Source organism: Myotis nattereri (genome assembly GCF_964212035.1).
Source record: "Myotis nattereri genome assembly, chromosome: 4".
In the NCBI taxonomy this organism is placed as follows: Eukaryota; Metazoa; Chordata; class Mammalia; order Chiroptera; family Vespertilionidae; genus Myotis; species Myotis nattereri.
In genome coordinates this window covers 79,043,289-79,065,123 of record NC_138079.1, presented here as the reverse complement: position 1 = coordinate 79,065,123, position 21,835 = coordinate 79,043,289, and the positions used below count along the sequence as shown (strand labels likewise).

Below are 21,835 nucleotides of genomic sequence, written 5' to 3'. Positions count from 1 at the left end.
TTTATAAGACAGTATAGTTTAGGGCTTAAGAGCTTAGCTTTTGGAGAAAACGTGATCTGGGTTCAAGGGCCGTGTGATTTGGGGCGAATGAATGAACTATTCTGAACCTCAGTTTTTCCCAACTGTAAAATGAGTGCTAATAAGGGAAACCACCTCATAATGTTGTGAAGATTGAGATGATCCGCATAAAGCATTTAGCATGTTTAAAACATGATAAATGCTCAATAAATGTTAACACCAAACTTTATTGGTTGTCATTCTCAAAACTGTTTAGCTCTGTGACTCTATTTGCAGGAAACAAGAATCTTCTTAATGCTCCTGAGAAGGACTTTTGATACACTGTTTGCATTAAGTTAGAGGTTATTTGTCCCAAGTGTGTCATTTTCTCTCTCCTGGCAATCAGTGACTTTCAGAAAGAATTCCATAATCCTTTTTGTTGTTGTTGTTTTTTAATTTTCTCCATAATCCTTTTATTATTTTCATTTTTTTCGCCAAAGTTTATCCAAGTCAGTACATCCCTTTCCACCTGTATGCCATCCCAGTTCACCACAGTGAACGTCTCACAACTGAACGACCACCACACGCCAGGGACTACCAACACTTCACCCACCATTAGTGAGGGAGTCCTCATTGCCTCATGGTCATCCTCCTCAGTGGCCAACCTCCTAGGACAGCTCACAGCACCAAATGCCCTAAACCAGGTTCCCTAAAACAGGGATTCAGAACCTCATGATTGGTTAAGGGTATGCTCTTCAGGAAAAGTATTTGCGAGAGGGAATGAAACAGATCAAGAGGGCAAGAGTGGAGCATGGACATAGTCTCAAGGTCTAGCCTTAGCCTGATCCACAAAGAGTGGCTTGGGAAACATAAACTACATTATAGGTTCCCCCCTGCTTTAAGCAAGTGAATCAACCTTTTGTACTTCCGTATCAGTCAGTCACTGGCTGGAGTGGGGGCGGCAGATAAACTACTGGATGCTGCAGCTCCCACCATTTGAGAACAAGTCTCCAGAATCTTTGGAGAAGGGAAGAGCTGTGAGCAATTAGCAGCCTCAACTCTGGGCAGCTTAGTGGATAGGTGTGCCAGTTTGGCTAGAGGAATCTGGACAGGACACCAGTGTACAACACAACAAGTTCAATTTGCTGTTCATTGTACGCTAGGCAGTCAGCAGAAGCAGGACTTCAGCAGTGCCCAAAAGCTCTTTCCCTTTCTCTAGCAAACAGACTCAAGTTAAACCTTTTTCCACGTCATCTTCTTTTGCCCACAACTCCTACCCAGACCATGACCTTCCTGCTCCTAATTACTGTTTACTTTCAAATCCAGCTGCAATGCAAATTGAAACTCAATCTACATGTCATTATCCTATGGGGGAATTAGTATACATATTGCTTGGATCACAATTCTTTATTTTTTCTTTTTAAATATATTTTTATTGATTTCAGAGAGGAAGGGAGAGGGAGAGACAGAAACATCAATGATTAGAGAGAATCACCGATCAGCTGCCTTCTACACGCCCCACACTGGGGACCGAGCCAACAACCCGGGCATGTGCCTTTGACCAGAATCAAACCTGGGATCAGAATCAAACCTGCAGACCCACGCTCCATCCACTGAGCCAAACTGGCCAGGGCGGAACCACAATTCTATGTGCATAGATACCCTGTTGTGGGTAATAGAAAAGAAGAAAAAAAGTCCACTATTTGGCCTGTCTTCTTTATTCCTCTAAGGTCCTGCTCCCCTCCCCTCAAGATGTGACTAACCAACACAGTTTCTATTGAATTGAAAAACTTAACTCCTCTTTATAATAGCTAATCTGATGATAACAGAATCAAAACAAAACCAAAAAAGTACAGTGTGTTTCATGGAGAAGTTGTAGATTGAATAAGATAGTAAGGAACACATACCATTTGGCCTCTGAACCCAATTTTTCCAAAATATAAATACCTTAAGTCAATTTTTTTTTTCAAAAGGTCTAATACTTATGATGGGAACAAGGACTGGAGCCTTCTATTGGCCAGGACAATCATTTCTAGGGAAGGTTCGTTGCTGAGGTACCAAAATGAGTATCATGCTGAAGAGTTCTCTTTCTTTACCTGTGCTCGTCCCTGAATAGATAAGCTGTCAAGGCAGAAATTACAAACAACGCTTATTTCTACTCTATCCATGAGGCTTTCCCAGTGTCAATGATCTGACATTCAAATGAATAAGTGCTACTTGAAGGTTTTCCTTCACCCATCATATCCATGGGTTCTCTCTCTCTCTCTCTCTTTCTCTCTCTCTTTTTTTTACTGCCCTGGCCAGGAATTGAACCATGACCTCTTGGTTCATAGGTCAACGTTCAACCACTGAGCCACGCCAGCCGGGCACCATGGGTTCTCTTTTGTCTACATTCTCAAGCATGAAGATGCTAACAAAAGCATTTCTCCTTGGGAAAAGCAAATTATCTATTTCTTGTTCTCCAGTGTTCCTAAATTCTAACTGAAGGATTTCAGTTATGTATCTGGAGGTTTTATGGTTAAGCTGAAGTTGTTACTACATTCATCATAGAAGTAGGATTTCTCTTCAGGAAAACTTCTCTAAATTGAGTAAGAGCGGTGCTACAACAGAAACATCTATACACTTACGGTATTTATGGAATCTGTCCTCTCATGACTTCTCAGATGTTTGAAGAGGCTACAACTCCAAGTGAAACTCATTCCACATTCTTTACATTGAAAGGGTTTCTCACCAGTATGCATTCTCTGATGTTGATTAAGATGTGACTTCAGAGTGAAGCCTCTGCCACATTCATTACATTGATAGGATTTCATGTTAGAATAGGTTTTTTGACGTTTTATGTGAGAACACTGGCCAACATTTTCTCTACATACATCACATTTACAGGTTTTCTCTGCAGTATGAGTTCTGTAATGCTGAATAAGGTCAGAACTATAATTAAAGGCTTTGCTACATATATCACACTTATAAGGCTGCTCTTGTAACTCAATCTTCTTATCTTCAGTCACTGTTAAATTCCAACTATATGCTTCCTCACAAACGCCATTTTTTTCTTTTTTTTTACCCATGTGGAGCACCTGATGTTCAATGAGGCTAACATACTGAAAAAAGATTTCTCCACATTCATGACACTGATGGGTTTTCTCTCTAGAATGAAGTCTTAGATGCCCAGCAAGGTGTGAACGCCTCCCAAAACCTTTCCCACACTCATTACATTTAAAGGGTCTCTCCCCACTGTGCACACTCTGATGCTGAACAAGATGGGACCTTACTCTAAATGCTTTCCCACATAAATGACAGGTATAGGGTTTTTCACCAGTGTGGACTCTCTGATGCTGAGTTAGGTGCACACGTTGATTATAGCTTTTCCCACACTCATCACACCTAAATGGTTTCTCTCCAGTGTGTATTCGCTGATGTTGAATAAGATGGGCACTCTGAATAAAGCTTTTTCCACATTCATTACATTTATGTGGTCTCTCTCCTGTGGAGGATTTTTTGTGGACATATGTGACTTGATTGAAATTTATCCTCTTTGAAGAGGGTTGTCCTACTATCTCTTTCATGGGAATTCCCTGCTTTCTATCCAACTTGCCTTCTCCAAAATCTTGAACTTGAGAAACATTTTTTTTGATTCTTCCAGATAGTTCCATGTCTGCTTCTGAAAATTCTGAAATTTTCTTCTTAACATTTAATTTTGTATTCTTACTTCTTTTGTCATTGCCTGAAAAAATAAAGAGGAAATGAAAATGTCATCAGTTCTTTTATAGAAGGAACTTTAAAAAAAAAAAAGAAAATCAAATGAAAATATGATGTAATAGGAGTGAAAAAGGGTATACATATATGTACTTGATGCAATTTAGCTCTGGCCAGTGTGTCTCAGTTGGTTAGAGCCTCATCCCATGAATTGAAGGGTCACGGTTTGATTCTGGTCAGAGCACATACCCAGGCTGCAAGTTTGAACCAAATGATGTTTCTTTCTTTCTTTCTGTCTCTCTCTTTCTCTCAAATCAAAAATAAATAAATAAATAAATTTAGTAATATGTAGCGATAGCCATAAAGATGTTTTTGGCCTTTCATCCACTAATCCCACTTCTGGGCATCTATTATGAGAAAACAATCCTAAATACTGAAAAAGGCATAAGCACAGCTATCAAAACAAAAGTGAAAATTTTAGAAGTCCAACTGGGGAACAATTGAATAAATTATGACATCTCCACACAATAGCAGATTATCAAAAATAACAAATAGGAAGGTCAAGCAACACTAGAAAATGTGTATGTCTAATATTTGTGTCCTATGAGCATAACTATATAAAAATAGGCTATAAGCCAAGCCAGTGTGGCTCAGTGGTTGACTGTTGACCTATGAACCAGGAGGTCAGTTTGATTCCCAGCCAGGGCACATGCCTGGTTTGTGGGCTCAATCCCCAGTGCTGGAGGCAGCCAATCAATGATTCTCTCTCATCATTGATGTTTCTATCTCTTCCTCTCCCTTCCTCTCTGAAATCAATAAAAAATATATTTAAAAATAAAAATAAGCTTATGAAAATGGATAGAAGGAAATCCACTATACAGTAATAATGCTATTAGTTAGGATGGTGAAATTATGTGTGATTTTTTTTCTCCCAATTTTTTTCCTCCAAACTTCCTATTATTTTAAAATAAAATTAAGTAAAATAAATAAATTGGAAAAAGTTGGAAAAGGGGAAGAAGCAAGCAAGAGAGTCCAATTCCGGCCAAAACCGGTTTGGCTCAGTGGATAGAGCGTCGGCCTGGGGACTGAAAGGTCCCAGGTTCGATTCCGGTCAAGGGCATGTACTTTGGTTGCGGGCACATCCCCAGTGGGAGATGTGCAGGAGGCGGCTGATCGATGTTTCTCTCCCATCGATGTTTCTAACTCTCTATCTCTCTCCCTTCCTCTCTGTAAAAAATCAATAAAATATATTTAAAAAAAAAAAAAAGAGAGTCCAATTCCTCATTTACTAGACTAGAAAGTGAATAGATACTGTCTAAAATTGATTAATAAGGCAATAGCAGGATTATTTAAAACTAGAAGCCAGGTGCACGAAATTTGTGTATGGGTACAGTCCTTAGTCCTGGCCGGCAATTGAAGCGCGAGCCTCTGATATGGAAGGGCAGGTCCCAGATGACCTCTGGACCCTGGGCAGCACCTGGACCCTTGGGCCCCTGTGTGCCCCCTCTGCCTGAGTCACAGCACCCAAGTCCCCACGCGGAGATGCGGTGAGCATGGCTGGACGCCACGGGCTGGGTCGCCGCATTGGCCTCTGGGCCGCCCAGCGGCACTGCACAGAGCCGGGCAGGCCGCGCGCTCTCTCCCAGCCAGCCTCGCAGACTGGCTCCTGCACGAACCTACGGGGAGCCCAACTGGCCTCTGTGGTCCTGGCAGCTGTGGCCCGGCTCACCAGAAGAAGCTGTGCAGGTGTTGGGCGGGCTCCTCACGGGCACCCAGCACCTGAGCACAGGGCCTTCCCCAGCATGTGAGCCCTGACATCCCGGGGGAGGGTAGCAGGGGGAGTGAGAGCGAGCTTGGCGGACACCCCGCATTCTCACCACACCTCCATCCCCGCCACTCGCACCCCTAGGTATCCAGCGAGAGGTCACAGAGCATCGCCGATGCCCCCCATGTTCCGTGCTGCCCCGTGGTGGTTGCACATGCCATAGCAAGTGGTCAAACTCCTGGTCAAATGACCGCCCAAGGGGACAATTTGCATATTAGACTTTTATTATATAGGACTAGTGACCTGGTGCATGGATTTGTGTGCATTGAAAGGAAATTAATTAGAAGGTGGCTGGCAGGGCGGGACAGGGCGAGACAGGAAGGACATGCCGTGGAGCCAACCTCCCGTGGTCCCTCCCCAGCCGGCCGCACCTGGGGCATGCGGTGGCTCAAAGGGCATCTGCAGAGTGAGTGGGATCCCTCCGGCAGGTGCGGTCCCTTGGCCTGGCCTGTGGGGATCTGGCCGAAACCAGCTCTCCGACATCCCCTGAGGGGTCCCAGATTGCGAGAGGGCGGTTCTCAGGTGACACACCCCAGAATTGGGCTGCCTCCTCTCTGGTTCTGGGGTGCGTCACCTGAGAACCACCACTGCCAAGTCATTGCAGCTTGACACTCCTGAATTGAGCATCTGCCCCTCGTGGACCGTGTGCGTTATAGCTACCAGTCGTACGGTCGCTTAGCCTTTTACATATACAGATATGGAATTACTGGAAGAAAATAGAGCTACAAGCAAGTACCTCTGGAGAAAGGGAAGTTGGGACAGAGGAGAGGGCATAGGGTCTTGCCTACTGATTTGACAATTAAAGTATCCTATGTAATAAAAGGCTAATATGCAACTAGACCAAATGGCGGAACAACTGAACAACCAGTTCCTATGATGTGCACTGACCACCAGGGGGCTCGCATGGAACATGGCGGGCGTCGGCAAGAGGCAGCAGAGCGCAGAACATGGCGGGTGTCAGCCACGGTGGGATGGTGGAGCAGGTAAGCAGGGGCACCAGACCAAGGTGGGGTGCAGTTGCTGTCATCGGGGCGAGCCTCTGGTGGTTACTGAAAATTCTTTGCTCCTGCATGCTATGGTCCCACCCAGTGCTTGCACCCGCTGCCAGCACCTGGCACTGGTCCCGATCGCTTGGCATTGTCAGTGGGTGTGAACGGCAGCTGCTGGCCCCAATCGCCCCTGAGGGCTTCTCCACCTCCCCCTGCTCCTGAGAGATGATCGGGGCAGCAGATGCCGCTCACACCTGCTGATGGTGCCAATCGCGCTCACACCTGCTGCTGGCGCCCGCTCCAATCATTCCATGCCATCAGCGGTGCAAACGGGGCCGGCGCCATTAGCACGTGGGAGCAGTGGTGGTGGGAGCAGGGCTGCTGGCAGACAGGGGAGCAGGGCTGCGACGGGAGGGACCAGGAGGGGGCGTGGAGGATGGGCTGAGATCCACCCCTGTGCCCACCACAGCCTTGCGGCCCACAGTTCCTTTCAAGGTGCATGAATTCGTGCACTGGGCCCCTAGTCTATATAATAAAAGCTCAGTGACCATTATGGCGGAACAACAAGAACGACCGGTCACCATGACACCACTGACCACCAGGGGGCAGATGCTCAACGCAGGAGCTGCCCCCTGGTGGTCAGTGCATTCCCATAGCTGCAGCACTGCTCAGCCAGAAGCCGGGCTCACAGCTGGCGAGAACAGTGGCAGTGGTGGCGGGAGCCTCACCCGCCTCCGAGACAGTGCTAAGGAGCAGTGAGCCAAGTGGTAAGGCGCAAGCAGGTGGGCGGTTAGGAGCAAGGGGTTCCAGATTGTGAGAGGACGCAGGCCGGGCTGAGAGACCGCCCCCCGCCCCCCACCCCTGCACGAATTTTGTGCATCAGGCCTCTAGTAAATAATAGACTATAATCTTTGCTCCTTCCTACTGCTCCCTTATCCACAACTCATCTGTTCTAAGCTAATAAAAACATTTTTGCCTCCATTTATTCTCCAATATAAACTCTTCACACATACATCTTTGGGATTTCTCTCTGAAGTGGCGCTTCAGATGCTCAATCAGATGAGAGTGCCGACCAAAGTTTTTCCCACATTCGGTACATCCGTAGGGTTTCTCTCCGCTGTGCACACTGTGATGCTGGACAAGGTGGGAACTCACACGAAAGGCTTTCCCGCACACCTGACATTTATAGGGTTTCTCACCAGTGTGGACTCGCTGATGTTGAGTAAGGTGCACACGCTGATTATAGCTTTTCCCACATTCACCACACTTAAATGGCTTTTCTCCAGTGTGGATTCGCCGATGTTGAATGAAGTTTGAGGCTTGAAGGAAAAATTTACCACAATCATTACATTTGTGACCTCTCTCAGCATTTGTGTTTTGCTTACAATTAATGTCTGTGATGGCACCAAGATCTCTTTTCTGGGAAGGGTTCTGCCTTGACTTCCCAACACTGGGGTTTACCTGCCACCCTTCTACCATGCTGTGAAGGTCATTAACTTCTCCAAATTCTTGACTTTGGGCAACACTTCTTTCAGTGATTCCTGATGTCATCCAGTGCGATTTGGCTTCATCAGAAATCTGCTTTACTATGAGTTCCATATTGTCATTCTTTGACTTGCAATCTGAAATAATGGAAGAAAAGTGGAAAATTTAGCTACTTCCTACAGTAGAATAAATAAAATGACTAAGGGATATAGAATAATTATACAAATCCAACATGAGCCCATGACCATGTAAACTGGTATAACATTTTTCAAAAGGAATCTGGCATTATCTATGTATTTCATCTAAAGTCTACCAGTGTGCTTGTTATATAGTGGTTCTTCTAAAAGAATTCATTCAAGCCCAGCTGGTGTGTCAGTGGTTGAGCATCAACCTATGAACCAGGAGGTCATGGTTTGATTCCTGGTCAGAGCACATGCCCGGGTTGTGCGCTTGATCCCCAGTTGGGGCATGCAGGAGGCAACTGATCAATGATTCTCTCTCATCATTGATGTTTCTACCTCTCTCTCCCTTTCTCTCTGACATAAATAAAAATATTTTTAATAATAAACAAAAGAATTAATTCAAAAGAAGCTAAAAGCTGTAAGCTCCAAAATGTTTGCCATAGTACTAAAGTTTTTATAATTGCTCCAGGCAGCAAAATCAAATATTCGTTTCCAAGATCATAACATAGTTAGAAATACTGGCAAAATTCAAGAAGGGATATGACAAAGAAACAACAAAAAGAAAAAACAAATATCTTTTTTTTTTTAAGAAAAAGGGGGAGGGCCGAAACCGGTTTGGCTCAGTGGATAGAGCATCGGCCTGCGGACTGAAAGGTCTCAGGTTCGATTCCGGTCAAGGGCATGTACCTGGGTTGCGGGCATATCCCCAGTAGGAGATGTGCAGGAGGCAGCTGATCGATGTTTCTCTCTCATCGATGTTTCTAACTCTCTATCTCTCTCCCTTCCTCTCTGTAAAAAATCAATAAAATATATTTTTAAAAAAAAAAAAGAAAGAAAAAGGGGGAGGGAGGATACAACATGTAAAATGTAGATGCCAACAGGGAAAACATCATAAAATAGGTACTAGTGATTTGAGAATTGTAACAGGGTGAACAACTAGCCACCCATGAGCTAGAAAGAAAAGAATGAATGCCATTGAGATATTGTAATAATAATTACTACCATACTTATTCGGCAAAGTCTGAGATGCTTTCACAAATGAGATTATTCAGCTAAGAATTAGTCAATCTGTCAAGGAATAGAATACAATAATTACTACAAACCTGTTAAAATCCAAACCTGTTAGTTTTAAGCTCTTTCATTTTAAAGCAGATAGTATTTGCAAATATTATTCTCTAAGCACTTCAGTCATACCCTTATTATGAAGGAAATAATTAAAATAAGCTAAGGCGGGGGGGGGGGAAGGTTGATTTATTCTTTCACAGAAAAAAAAATACGCCACATTATAGCATTTAAAACACACATGCTTTCATAAGATGCACTAGAAATATCCTTTGCAAGATAACAAAATTAATATGTCCTAATCCATGCAGACAAAATAAGTCTTACCCATGGAGGTAACACTCTCATAATTCTCCTTCCTGTCATCCCTATAGAGAGACTTCTGGGACTGGTCCACATGTTCCCATTCCTCCAGGATAAAGGAAACAGCCACATCCGCCACATCTTCAATTTTCACCAACTTCTGAAACACGAGATCTTCACTAAATTCCCATTCCCTATGTTCCAATTTGGATGAGGGAAAGAACTGCAAGTATTAAGGAAAGAAATAGGAGGCGGGACTATGCTTCAAAAAGGATGGGGAGTATTGGGTAGAATGGAAAAAGGATTGAAGTATAAACCCAAGGTGGGCCTGGTCTCTAAAGAGACAGAACTCCTGATAAAGATTCAGGATTAAGGCAGCTACGTCTCCAAGAACAGACATGGAAATAGACATGCAGGCACAGGGACGCCAGCTCACCTGGGACCCAGCTGAGAGAAGTGAGGCTGTCAGCTCCTGGCTGTCCTCCAGGGGAAGGGAAGAAACTTGGAGAGCAGGAAGGGATGAGGGGGGAGAAAGAGAGGTGTTAGTGAGAATATCTTTGCCCAGCTCCGACTGCCACCATATTCCACTTTTGGTCAAGAATCTACAGTGGTGCCTTGCCACATCAAGACCAAATTCTTCTGCGAGGCTCTTAAGATCTTCGCCATTTCCGGCCTCTCCCACGCCTACCTTATATTCACCCTTCCACCTGAAAACACTAGACTCCCTGCTCAGGCTACTCCCTACTGCTGACTTCAGATTGTACCATTCTGCTCTGCCAAGACTGAACCTCATCATTTCAAAGGATAACCAACGTCTCACAGCTTCAGATCTCAAGCACTTCCTAGAGCCCAGGGCTTCTCACGCTTTAATGAGCAAACAAATCACCTGGGGTCTAAGCATAGCGCAGATTCTGGCTTAGTAGGTTTGGGCTCCACATTTTGCATTTCTAACAAGCTTCCAAGTGATGATGTTGCTGCTGCTCCTTGAACTACACTTTATGATTTGCAAGGCATTAGTCCACATGCTCTCCCTTCGAGGAATTACTATGGTTGGTTTATAATCAATTTATTATTAAGCCTACTCTGTGTGTTATAATAGGCAGATAAAACAGTCCTTGCCTTCCAAAACTTCAGTAACAGGGAGTGTAGACATGTAAGCCTTACTTACTACCAGAATAGGGTCAATTACCAATTCTATACTTGAAGTTCACCATTAGGGATGCCGAGTAGAGTGGAAGGCGAAAGCTTCAGGAAAGCCTGTCCACAGGACATAGGGGTGGAGTGGGGTGAGGGTCAGGGTGCTTTGCAGGTGGAGTGAATAACATGTGCAATGCCTGGAGGGTCTGATATCCAGATGCTGGTGACAATTTGACCCTCTGCTGTCACCTCTGCTTATTTTTTTAAAATATATTTTATTGATTTTTACAGAGAGGAAGGGAGAGGGATAGAGAGTTAGAAACATCGATGAGAGAGAAACATCAATCAGCTGCCTCCTGCACGTCCCCTACTGGGGATGTGCCCGCAACCAAGGTACATGCCCTTGACCGGAATCGAACCTGGGACCCTTGAGTCCGCAGGCCGACGCTCTATCCACTGAGCCAAACCAGTTAGGGCGCCTCTACTTATTTTTGTCAAGATTCATGGTGTATCCAGATCTCAATCTATGTGAGCCCCACCTTAAACAAATAACCTGACAGTTTAGACCTTGCTATGGTTTCCTCAGTCCTGGAGATATCTGTGTATATGTAGCTTGCTTGTCTCTGAGGACTATAAAGTAATGAGCAATGACACAAAAAGGAGGTAATGATTATTGATGAAAGACAAAAACAGAGTCTGAAACCAGGAGTGTGGCTAAAGAGTAAAAAGAGGAGACTTGAAATAAAGGGATGAATGTAGTCTATACTTGAACAGTAATTGTGAGTACCGACTACATTCCAATTATAACTGGAATTATTATAGTAATTCCATTCTAAATAATTCCACTTATTTTTTGAAGTTCCTGCGAAACCCATTGCTTCTTTAACTTTTAAGTAAATCATTTTGCCTCTCTCAAGCCCAAATTAGTCCCAGCCTTCAGTGCTATCAAAGCATAAGGAATGCAAGCTCCCCCAGTGTATAAAAAAAATTAAAAACACAGTAATTTTGTTGGAATAAAGAAAGGGCTAGGGTCTGGCTACCAGGGCAGAGAAGAGAAGCAGCACCTAGGAACAGAAGAAAAGAGTAGCATGATGTGATGACACTCCGCAAGTAGTGGGAAGATGACAAGATTTAAGGAGGACAGGATTCTGTCCTTGGGAGGGCCTGGTGGTTAAAGCAAAGGGAGGATAGCTCAGAATGGGGTAAAAGTGTAGAATTAGAGGGTTAAAATATGAGCTCTGTCACTTAATAGCTTTGTGACCTTGAACAAATTACTCAACCTTTTTAGGCCTTAGCTTCTTAATTTCTAACATGAGGATAACAGCAGTACCTACTCATTCCACTGAGTACTAGGCCTCTTACATAATTTTGGGTTTCCATGTTGAACAGTTTTAACTATTTTTAAAGACTGTAATTATATGACTTTTATTCCTTTAGAGATCTTCTGAAGAACAGAAAGAAAATTCATTTTATGTTTTAAAAAATATAATAAAACTCATTCTATCTTGTAATTTCTATAATGGATCCACTGGACCATTTTATAAATTTAGAAAACATTTTGGGATCTGACTAATCTTATTTTTCCTTTATCATGAAACATTTTTCTATTTCATCATCCCAGGAATGATTTCATTCTTACTAATCACTATTCATTAATTACTTCCAACGAGAGCATAGAAGACTAAAATAATAAGAAATGAGAGAATAAAGAAAATATTTAGGATCACGCAACAGTGAAAAACATCATCATTATTCACTATTTCCAAAGTATTAAATACATTACATAGAGTTTTGCAACATCTTCCAGAAGGTATAAGACTGTTGACATCTACTTCTAACTTTCATTGAGCATAGTTGAGAATTTGGAAGTTTTTATTTTCTACCCATACTGGCAAGGAGAAAAAGACATTTCACAATTATTGGATGAATGAGATGATGAATTGTGACAGAGAACAGCGTGCTCTCTAATGATAATGATAAAACTGAAAATATAAGGGAAATCTTAGAATGAGTCTACAAATGATATCCTAGATGAACTTTCTCAAACTCAAGAATCAATAATAAACAATACATTTTTAATTTCATAAAAAGAATATGACCCATCTTATCCAGTGAGTCATTCAACAGAAAGGATTTCATCATGCAATATTTTACAACAAGATTCTGGACTATCCCATTTTGTTAAAAAGACAGTTTTTGATTTTGCTAAACAGACAGTACTGTGTGACAGTACTCTTTTGTTTTTTTATGATGTTTTAATTATCAAAATGCACTTGATACAAAGAAGTGTAATTCTTATTAAATCTTCTTTAAAAATTATTATCATCGCTCAGTCGATGTGGCTCAGTGTTTGAGTGATGACCTATGAACCAGGAAGCCATGATTTTATTTCTAGTCAGGGCACTTGTCTGGGTTGTTGTTGGCTTGATCCCCAATGGGGGGCATGTAAGAGATTGATGATTCTCTCTCATCATTGATGTTTCTATCTTTCTCTCCCTCTCCCTTCCTCTCTGAAATTAATAAAAAAATATTTTTAAAATTATTTTTATCCTTTGATTCTTCTATTATTATGCATAAAATTACTTAAATATAAAAAAGATAAAGGATCCATTGGCCCCAGATGGTAAGTGAAGATTATTTTTCCTGGTACATTGAAGGTTAAATGAATTCCTACAAGTAAAGCTTAGAACAGGTCCTGACACATAGTAAACTATGTGTCATAATAGCTGCTGCTGCTGTGCTTTTATTATTATTACCACAGTGAAAGGAAAGCTGAAATGGAAAAGATTAGAGACATAGGACATGTCAAGTGAAAGGCCTGACCACTAAGGGGAACCTAGAAGAAAGCCTGGGGCCAAACAGGAAATACAAGTTCACAATTTCCAATCCATAATTCTGAAATCCCAAAGCTCTACATACCAAAGGTGGTCTTTTTTTTTCATGAAGTTAGGCATTGAACTAATTTGACAACAAAACCTGACCAGAATATATGCAAAGCTAATCAAAGCTTTTATTTAATCCACTGTTGTATATATACATACATTTCACTGCTGAAATATGAATGTGTGTGATTATGGGGTACCATGTCAAATCCTGTTGGTAGTGTAATATGTGGTATGTAAATCACATTATCTTACTAAATCTGAAAAATTCTGAATTCTAAAATATATTTGATGGCAAGAGTTTCTGGTTAGAGATTACGACTTGTGGACATATATCATCATAAATAAGATAAGCTGTTCACTTTTCTTCTTTGATATATCTAATACAGGTTAATAAGGGAAGGAAAGAAAGAGAAAACAAATGCTCTAAAGGTCATGGTGAAGCACTGCTTGAAATAAGAATGAAAGCAAAATTCAAAATAAAGAATTTTAAAAAATGAAAGCAATTAGGAATTAGAAACTTTTTTTTTTTTTTTTACTTAAGCATTAAGATAACAAAATCTATGAAGTAGACTTGTAAATCTCTTAACAGTACCTATAAAGTTCTCATTATCTGCATTATAGCTTTTGAATACAACTGTGGTACAGTTCCTAGCCATCCTATAAGCTGACCTGTCTTTTTTAAAAATATACTTTTATTGATTTCTGAGAGGAAGGCAGATGAAGAGATAGAAACAGCAATGATGAGAGAGAATCATCAATCGGCTGTCTCCTGCAGCCCCACATTGGGGATCAAGCCCACGACCTGGCATGTGCCCCAACCGGGAATCAATCCATGACCTCCTGGTTCATTAGTCAATGCTCAACTACTGACCCATGCCAGCGGGGCAACCTGACCTCTCTTAATACCAGGGACTCAATTCCAGGTCCCCATACCATGCCAACCTCCAAATCCTACTGATTGCAGAAGCTCCCTAGGTCTCTCTCTTATAGGCACTGCATACCCACAAGGCCAGGGCGCCCACTCTCTGGCCACATCTGTTCCACCAAATCATATAGATCCTCACCATTTTCCTCCAGATGAGGCTTCTGTGGCTCTTGTTCAGGCTGGGGGTCCAGAGACAGAAGCTGGTGATGGAGGGACTCCTGCATAGCTCCTGATGGCACCATCTTCTGAGAAAGGCCTTCTGGACATGCCACAATCTAACAACCACAACCACACCAATCAGTACCTTAATGAGAAGGCTATTAAAGAATCCAGTAAATTCACATTATTCTTTCATTTGTTCATATACTAAATATTTAATGTGCAAGGTCTATAATGAGTCAAGCACTGATTATACATGGTTTATATCTAGTTGAAGAAGACCTCCATTAAACACTTCAACACATAAATAAGTATTAGTACATAATTACAGACTGTTATATGTTAGAAAGGAGGAGGAAGTACCATGAGACAGATCAGATGAGATCTACTTTTTTTTTCTACTTTATTTTTTAAGATATGTTTTTATTGATTTGAGAGAAGGGAGAGGGAGAAGAGATAGAAACATTGATGAATTGGCTGCCTCCTGCATGACTCCTACTGGGGATTGAGCCCACAACCAGGGCATGTGCCCTGACAGAGAATCAAACCGGTGACCTCTTGGTTCAGGGGCTGACACTCAACCAGTGAGCCACACCAGCTGGGCATGAGATCTACTTTAGATTGGGTAGCCATCAAAGGCTTTTCTGAGTAAGTGTCACTTAAGTAAACGCTTAATGGATGAAAGAAGCCAGCCAGGAGAAAGGTAAGAAGTGTTGCAAGCAGAGAGAACAATATAAACAAAGACTCTCAGACAGAAAGAGGGTATCTTAGGAAGGCCAATGTGGGTCAAGTTTAGTAAAGAGGGAAAGAGGCGAGAAAGGAGTTTGGAAAGGTCAATTATAGGACTCAGGAAGTGACACGTGGTTCTCCCGCAGACCAACACCAAGACTTAAGCTAGTTCATGTCCAGGGTGCAACAGACCTCAATCTTTCTGTTCTTGGCTCTTGCTCAACCTTAGGGTACACACAATTACTCTGCCACAACCAGTCTCCAGAATCTGTCTCAGCAGCAACTTAGCAGGTAATAAGATCCTGCACTGAGATAGAATCACCATCCCCTTTCTCCCTCCCTTATGGTTTCAAAACACTTTTGATTTTAACCCTACTATTACTGGCAAAATGTGGCACAAGAGTTACATTAAAAGGCAGTTGCAAAACAGCTGTGGCAAATATTCTGTGTGAAAGTTTGTGTCCTGGTTGACCCACTCAGAACAGAGTTAAGATGATGCCAAGTATGTCAAAGGGCACCATGGGCAACAAAGAACCAAAACAGCCCTTGATGTCCAGAAACTCGGACAGAGAAACTGAGAAAGGAGAAGGATAAAGCTTGGGGAAAGGTCTGCAGAGACAAGAACTGCCTGGAGATAAAGTTGAGGAAAAATGTCAGGGAAACAGGAGACAGACAGAGAGAAAGGCAAACAAAGTACACTGTGGATGCCCGTGGGAAATACCCTACCTGGGCCTCAATTCCTGACTACCACTAAGGAATTATTTTTTTCTGTATCCCTTCAAAGATGGGCTGCATATCACACTGAAAGGGGCAAATGTGCAATATATGCTGTAAATCCTGTATTTAAAAATGCTTTTTGTTTTAAATTACACTTTTGAATATTTATTACCAAAAAGATAGGACATAGTTTGTCCATTTATGTCCTAAATTAGTTTTTTTAAATATATTTTTATTGATTTCAGAGAGGAAGAGAGAGATAGAAACATCAATGATGAGAGAGAGTCAGACAGGCTACCTCCTGCATGCCCCACACTGGGGATCATGCCCACAACCCTGGCATGTGCCCTGACCAGGGATCAACCACTGAGGCACACCAGCTGGGCCCAAATTAGGTTTTAAAAAGAATTAACTAGATGTCAACAGGAACCTTTATGCCCTGAAAGAAGCAATAGAAAGGTTCAAACATTCCCATCTGTACAACAATCTTTCAGGAGAGCTACAGTGGCTCTCTCTGCGGCTCTCTTGCCTTGTGGGGTGAGCTAAGCCAGCTGAAGGGCCTGAGGATATTCTGGGATGAAGTACCCCTTACCCAGAGGTAAAGAATAATGAGTTGAGCCCGACTGGTTTGGCTCAGTGGAGAGAGCGCCGGCCTGTGGACTGAAGGGTCCCAGGTTCGATCCCGGTCAAGGGCATGTACCTTGGTTGCGGGCCCATCCCCAGTGGGAGATGTGCAGGAGGCAGCTGATCAGTGTTTTTCTCTCATCAATGTTTCTAACTCTCTATCCCTCTCCCTTCCTCACCGTAAAAAAATCAATAAGATATATTTTTTTTAAAAAAAAGAATAATGAGTTGGTACCTTACAATGAAGTGCCATTTCTCTGGAAAATGAGGGAAATTCTCTAACTAGTTTCAACCTCTGGTAGACCTATAATCTTTTGTTTCTTTGCTATAAAAAGAGAATTAAAGTTTAAGAGAGTGTGAGTCTAGCAACCAGAGGAAGGTAGAAGGTCAGATTATAAATGAGTTAGAAAGTACAAGATGTTAACAACATAAAGATATTGATTCTCCCTAGATTAATATATTATTTCATGCAATCCCAACAAAAATACCAACAGGAATTTGGGGGGTACTAAAAACTAAATAAATAATTCTAAAGATCATAAGGAAAATGAGAAAATATTAAAACATAATTTGGAAGAAGGAAGGGTAGCCCTATCATATACCAAAGCATTTCATAGAGCTCAAATAATTAAAATACTAACACATGAACACACAGTGACATCAGTAAACTAAAATAAAGAGACCACAAAAGGACCCAAATACATGCAGAAATTTGGTATGTAATATAGAGGCATTTTAATCAGAAAGAGAGAAGGTGGATTACAAGTTGCTGGGGCAACCTGGTAGATATCTGGGGGAAAATAAAGTTGTAACCATACCAAACACCCTAAACCAAAACGAATTCCAGATGTAAAAGTGTAAAAAATTTAAAAGTCTAAAGAAAAATTTAAGACAAAACTATGAGAAAAATTTCTTATAATATTGTAGTTGAGAAGGCCTTTCTAAGTATAGCACAAAACCCTAAAACAACGTAAAAGATCTAAGCTGATTGCATAAAAATTAAAACACCCTGCAAAGCAAAAATCTCCATAAGCAAAGACAAACAACAATGTGGAAAAGTAACACTTGCAATTCAATGACAGATACAGTCCTTACTTTTCCTAATAGGTAAATAATACAAACAGATAATTTACAATAAAAGGGCATATGCATAGCCCTTTAAAATATGCACTGTGGTCAAACTAACCCATTAGAGAAATGCATTAAAATTGCACAGAACTGGAATATGTATCTTTCATATTGGCAATAATCAAAACAGTTGGATAACATTGGGGTATCAGACTACAGGAAAATAATTTCTCTCATACATTGCTGTTGGGAATATAAATTAGTATAATCTCTATGTAGGGCAATCTATCAATAGCTGTCAAAATTACAAATGCATATGGCTTCTGAGCCAACAAATGGACTTAGCATTCATTCTATAATTAATGATGTATGTAAAGATATTCATGCAGCAGCCCTGACCGGTTTGGCTCAGTGGATAGAGCTTCGGCCTGTGGACTCAACGGTCCCAGGTTCGATTCCGGTCAAGGGCATGTACCTTGGTTGTGGGCGCGTCCCCAGTGGGGGGTGTGCAGGAGGCAGCTGATCGATGTTTCTCCCTCATCGATGTTTCTGGCTCTCTATCCCTTTCCCTTCCTCTCTGTAAAAAATCAATGAAATGTATTTTAAAAAAAAAATAAAAAAAATAAAGATATTCATGCAGCAAAGTTGTTTGTAGTAAAAATTCAGAAACAATCTAAAGGAACAACTTAAATGGCCCTCAATAGTCCAATTATGGTATATCCATACAATGGAATATAACACAGTTTCAGAGTGAGGTCGCTCTATTGCACTGACATGAAACAAACCAAGCTATAAGAAAAAAGCAAGAGGTAGAAATACACAGTGATTTTAAAACATCTGAGTTTTAAATATGTCATATACATGTATGTTCATATATTTAGAATATAGTATACCTCTGTAAGGATATGCATGTATCATATAAATGGTTGCCTCTGGTGAGGAGAATTAGGCATCTGAGGAACTAGGGGTGAGATGGAAACTTCCTTTTATTGCAACCTTAAGTACCTTTTGAATTTTGTATCATGTCACTCAAAAAATATAGTAATTTTAAAACTAAATTAAATCGCAGATTGTCTTCTCCAGGTTAGCACACTGGATACTGCTTCTCTTTGCTGGAGTGGCAGGAAATCTCCACAGTGTACGTAATCCCAGGAGAACAAAAGAATATAAATGAAGCACCAGAGTGCTAAGGATCTCACCCCTGCTCAGCAGCTCAACTCTCTTCCTGCCCTTCCTCATTGCTCTAATGCAGCCGTGGGCAAACTACGGCCCACGGGCCGGATCCGGCCCGTTTGAAATGAATAAAACTAAAAAAAAAAAAAAAAAGACCGTACCCTTTTATGTAATGGTGTTTACTTTGAATTTATATTAGTTCACACAAACACTCCATCCATGCTTTTGTTCCGGCCCTCCGGTCCAGTTCAAGAACCCATTGTGGCCCTCGAGTCAAAAAGTTTGCCCACCCCTGTCTAATGTCTCCTCTTCCACTCACCGGTTGTCTGCGTTCCTCTAGTTCCCTCTGTATATTTTCTACCACAGCCACAGCCTCTTCTCCATTTTCCGGGTGATGTTCTCTCACCCAGGTCTGGAACTCTTCAGGAAGGATGGTCAGGAACTGCTCCAGCACCAGCAGCTCCAGGATCTGCTCCTTGGTGTGCAGCTCAGGCCTCAGCCACTCACAGCAGAGCACCCGGAGCTGGCTGAGTGCCTCCCGGGGGCCTGATGCCTCATGGTACTGGAAGTGCTTGAAGCGCTGGTAAAAAGTCTCAAACACTGGCGGACCGTACTCCTGCATCCAGGTGCAGTCTTCTTCTTCCACCTTCACTATTAGAAGGTCTTCTTGCTCTTGTGAAGTCTCAGCTGGAGGGTCCAAGTCTATGACTTCCCCAGATTCTGTCATTATCATTCCAAACTCAGAAGGATGTCCCTCCCCTTTAGCTGTTTTACACTGATCAAATATGTTTTCCTCTTTAGGATCTCCTGCAGGACACGTTCATTATTATGCAACCTACTGATATATTGGAAATTATTATTAGCAAAGAGGTGACATAGAGGTCATTTATACTAAAGATGACCATTCAACAGAGTAATTCATTTAAAATATGAACAAGTCAGCTTAACGTATTTCCAACATTTAAAAAAATGTAAATGAGAGCCATAAAAAACCCGACATCAGGCCCAACCAACATAATTTTACTGGTGAAGAATATTAATAGGACAAGACTTACTAACTAGTCCAGTCGCAGTCGCTCCTTCTCTCTACCTTTACGTCAAACTTAAGTCAGAACAGGGGTCAAAAACATTACAATGATCAAAACTGGTACTGTCTTTCAAGCCAGAAGGGCCTGACAGACCAATGGGAGACTTCATTGGTCCCGAAGAGAAACAGGATAATAAGGGCAGATTTGGACCTGGATTTCTCGGAATCGACCCTGACCCCGTACACACGGGAGACCGGCCCGGTCAAGGTTAGGGATAGGGCCCCCGTCTGGATACAATGCCCATTCCCTTTCCTCAAGACTCCAGCCTCGGGGAGCTCTCCTGGGCGACCGAGCTCCCGCAATCAAGGCTGGAGAGATGGGTGTCTTTTCACAAACGGAGAGAAAACCGAAGGCGACACTTCGCACCACTTCCTCGCCGGAAGTAAGCAAGTCCAAGCTTTCTCTGTCCAACGGGCTTGAGCCATAAATCCAACCCCCGAGAGCACTTCCGAGTCCGCTCTAGGAAACCCGGAGGTCCTCGCCTCGCAGCGGGCGGAAAGTGCCCGCCGCACGCCCCACCCAGAGGGGCTGTGGGCCAATCGGTGGGGAAATGGGGCGGTGGCCCAGGAGCCAGTCACGCCCACGGAACCTCAGGAGTCGTGAAGAAAACAGCCACACTCTTTCCCCATCCAACCCCAAAGCAATTTATTTTTTAAAAATATTTTTATTGTGGGTAGGGGAGGCCAGGGGATTGTCAAGGGCGGGGGGGTGGGGGGTGGGGAAGGACACATATGTAATACCTTTGTAAATCTTTAAGCAATAAAAAAAAATAAAAATAAAAAAAATATTTTTAGAGAAGAAGGGAGAGGGAGAGAGAGAAAGAGACATCAATGAGGAGAGAGTATCACTCATCGGCTGCCTCCTGCACACCCCAACTGGGGATCGAGTCCGCAACCCGAGCATGTGCCCCCGACTGGAATCCAACCGGGACCTTCCAATCTGCAGTCCAAAGCTCTATCCACTGAGCCAAACCAGCAGGGCAACCCCAAAGCAATTTAAACAGCTCGGGCTCCTCCTCTTTCCTCGGAGTGCAGGCAGGGGCGGGGTCGTAGGTGTCGGGAGCTGTTGCTAAGGCGACAGTTGCTAGCATCCGATTTGCCGTGGAACCTGCGCTCCCCAACTCTTAACGCCCTGCGCCCCAATTCGGAGTAGGGTCCATACCATTCTGCAAGCCCACAACTGTCACTTCTCTTTAATTTTGAGCCCTTCGGTTTCTTCACATGAATCTCACCACTGCCCGCACCCCGTTTCCAGACACACCCACCTCTTTACCATCTCAGCTCTCTCTGGGCTAAAATCTCCGACGTTAAACTCGCGAGTCCCGGGAGCCGGTGGCTACCAGGACTACATCTCCCAGGAAGCGCCGCGTGGAACGTGCCCGCTAACCAATAGGGCCGCGGCTCTCTTTTCAGCCTCGGTTTCGCGGGCCTATCAGAGTGCGGGAGAGCAGGGACGCATTTGCTCCAACGCCCTGGGCTGGAAGGCGGTGTTCTGCGAAGTCCGTTGCCTTCTATCATGGAGAGAGTGGATGCCGAAACCACGCATCGTTGCAAAGTAGGGAAATCATCTATGCTGGGCTTCTTCAACCAAGGGGATCCCATCCTTAATAATTTCTCATTTTTGTATACGTTTACAAAGCTGTTTGACAGGCAAGACAAGAGGCTTATCACCACTCTTACATATCGCCAAAATGAGGCTCGCCTACACCACTCATCAGAAAGCACACATCCTTGGATCTACTGAAGAGTTATTTTTTAGTGTATGGGATGAATTTTTCACCAATCAAGGATG

The 21,835-nt window shown here is 42.7% G+C and overlaps 1 protein-coding gene across 10 annotated transcripts; it reads right to left on the bottom strand.

Annotated features, from left to right (window-relative positions):
• Positions 1 to 463: 463 nt before the first annotated feature.
• ZKSCAN5 (zinc finger with KRAB and SCAN domains 5) lies at positions 464 to 20,428 on the bottom strand. 10 transcript variants are annotated; one of them, XM_081089763.1, is made up of 7 exons: positions 19,276 to 19,802; positions 18,259 to 18,360; positions 14,626 to 14,761; positions 9,976 to 10,040; positions 9,564 to 9,699; positions 7,521 to 8,129; positions 464 to 3,721 (listed from the first exon to the last, which is right to left on the bottom strand). In XM_081089763.1, exons 1-7 carry the CDS (start codon positions 19,687 to 19,689, stop codon positions 2,613 to 2,615), a joined length of 2,571 nt encoding a protein of 856 aa, XP_080945889.1. In that variant the 5' UTR covers positions 19,690 to 19,802; the 3' UTR covers positions 464 to 2,612. The 10 variants fall into 10 exon arrangements, 8 of the variants coding, with proteins under 8 accessions (XP_080945889.1, XP_080945890.1, XP_080945892.1 ...); XM_081089764.1 differs by lacking the exon at positions 18,259 to 18,360 and having other exon boundaries at positions 19,276 to 20,428; XM_081089766.1 differs by lacking the exon at positions 18,259 to 18,360 and having other exon boundaries at positions 7,707 to 8,129; positions 19,276 to 20,428.
• Between the last annotated feature and the right edge of the window lie 1,407 nt (positions 20,429 to 21,835).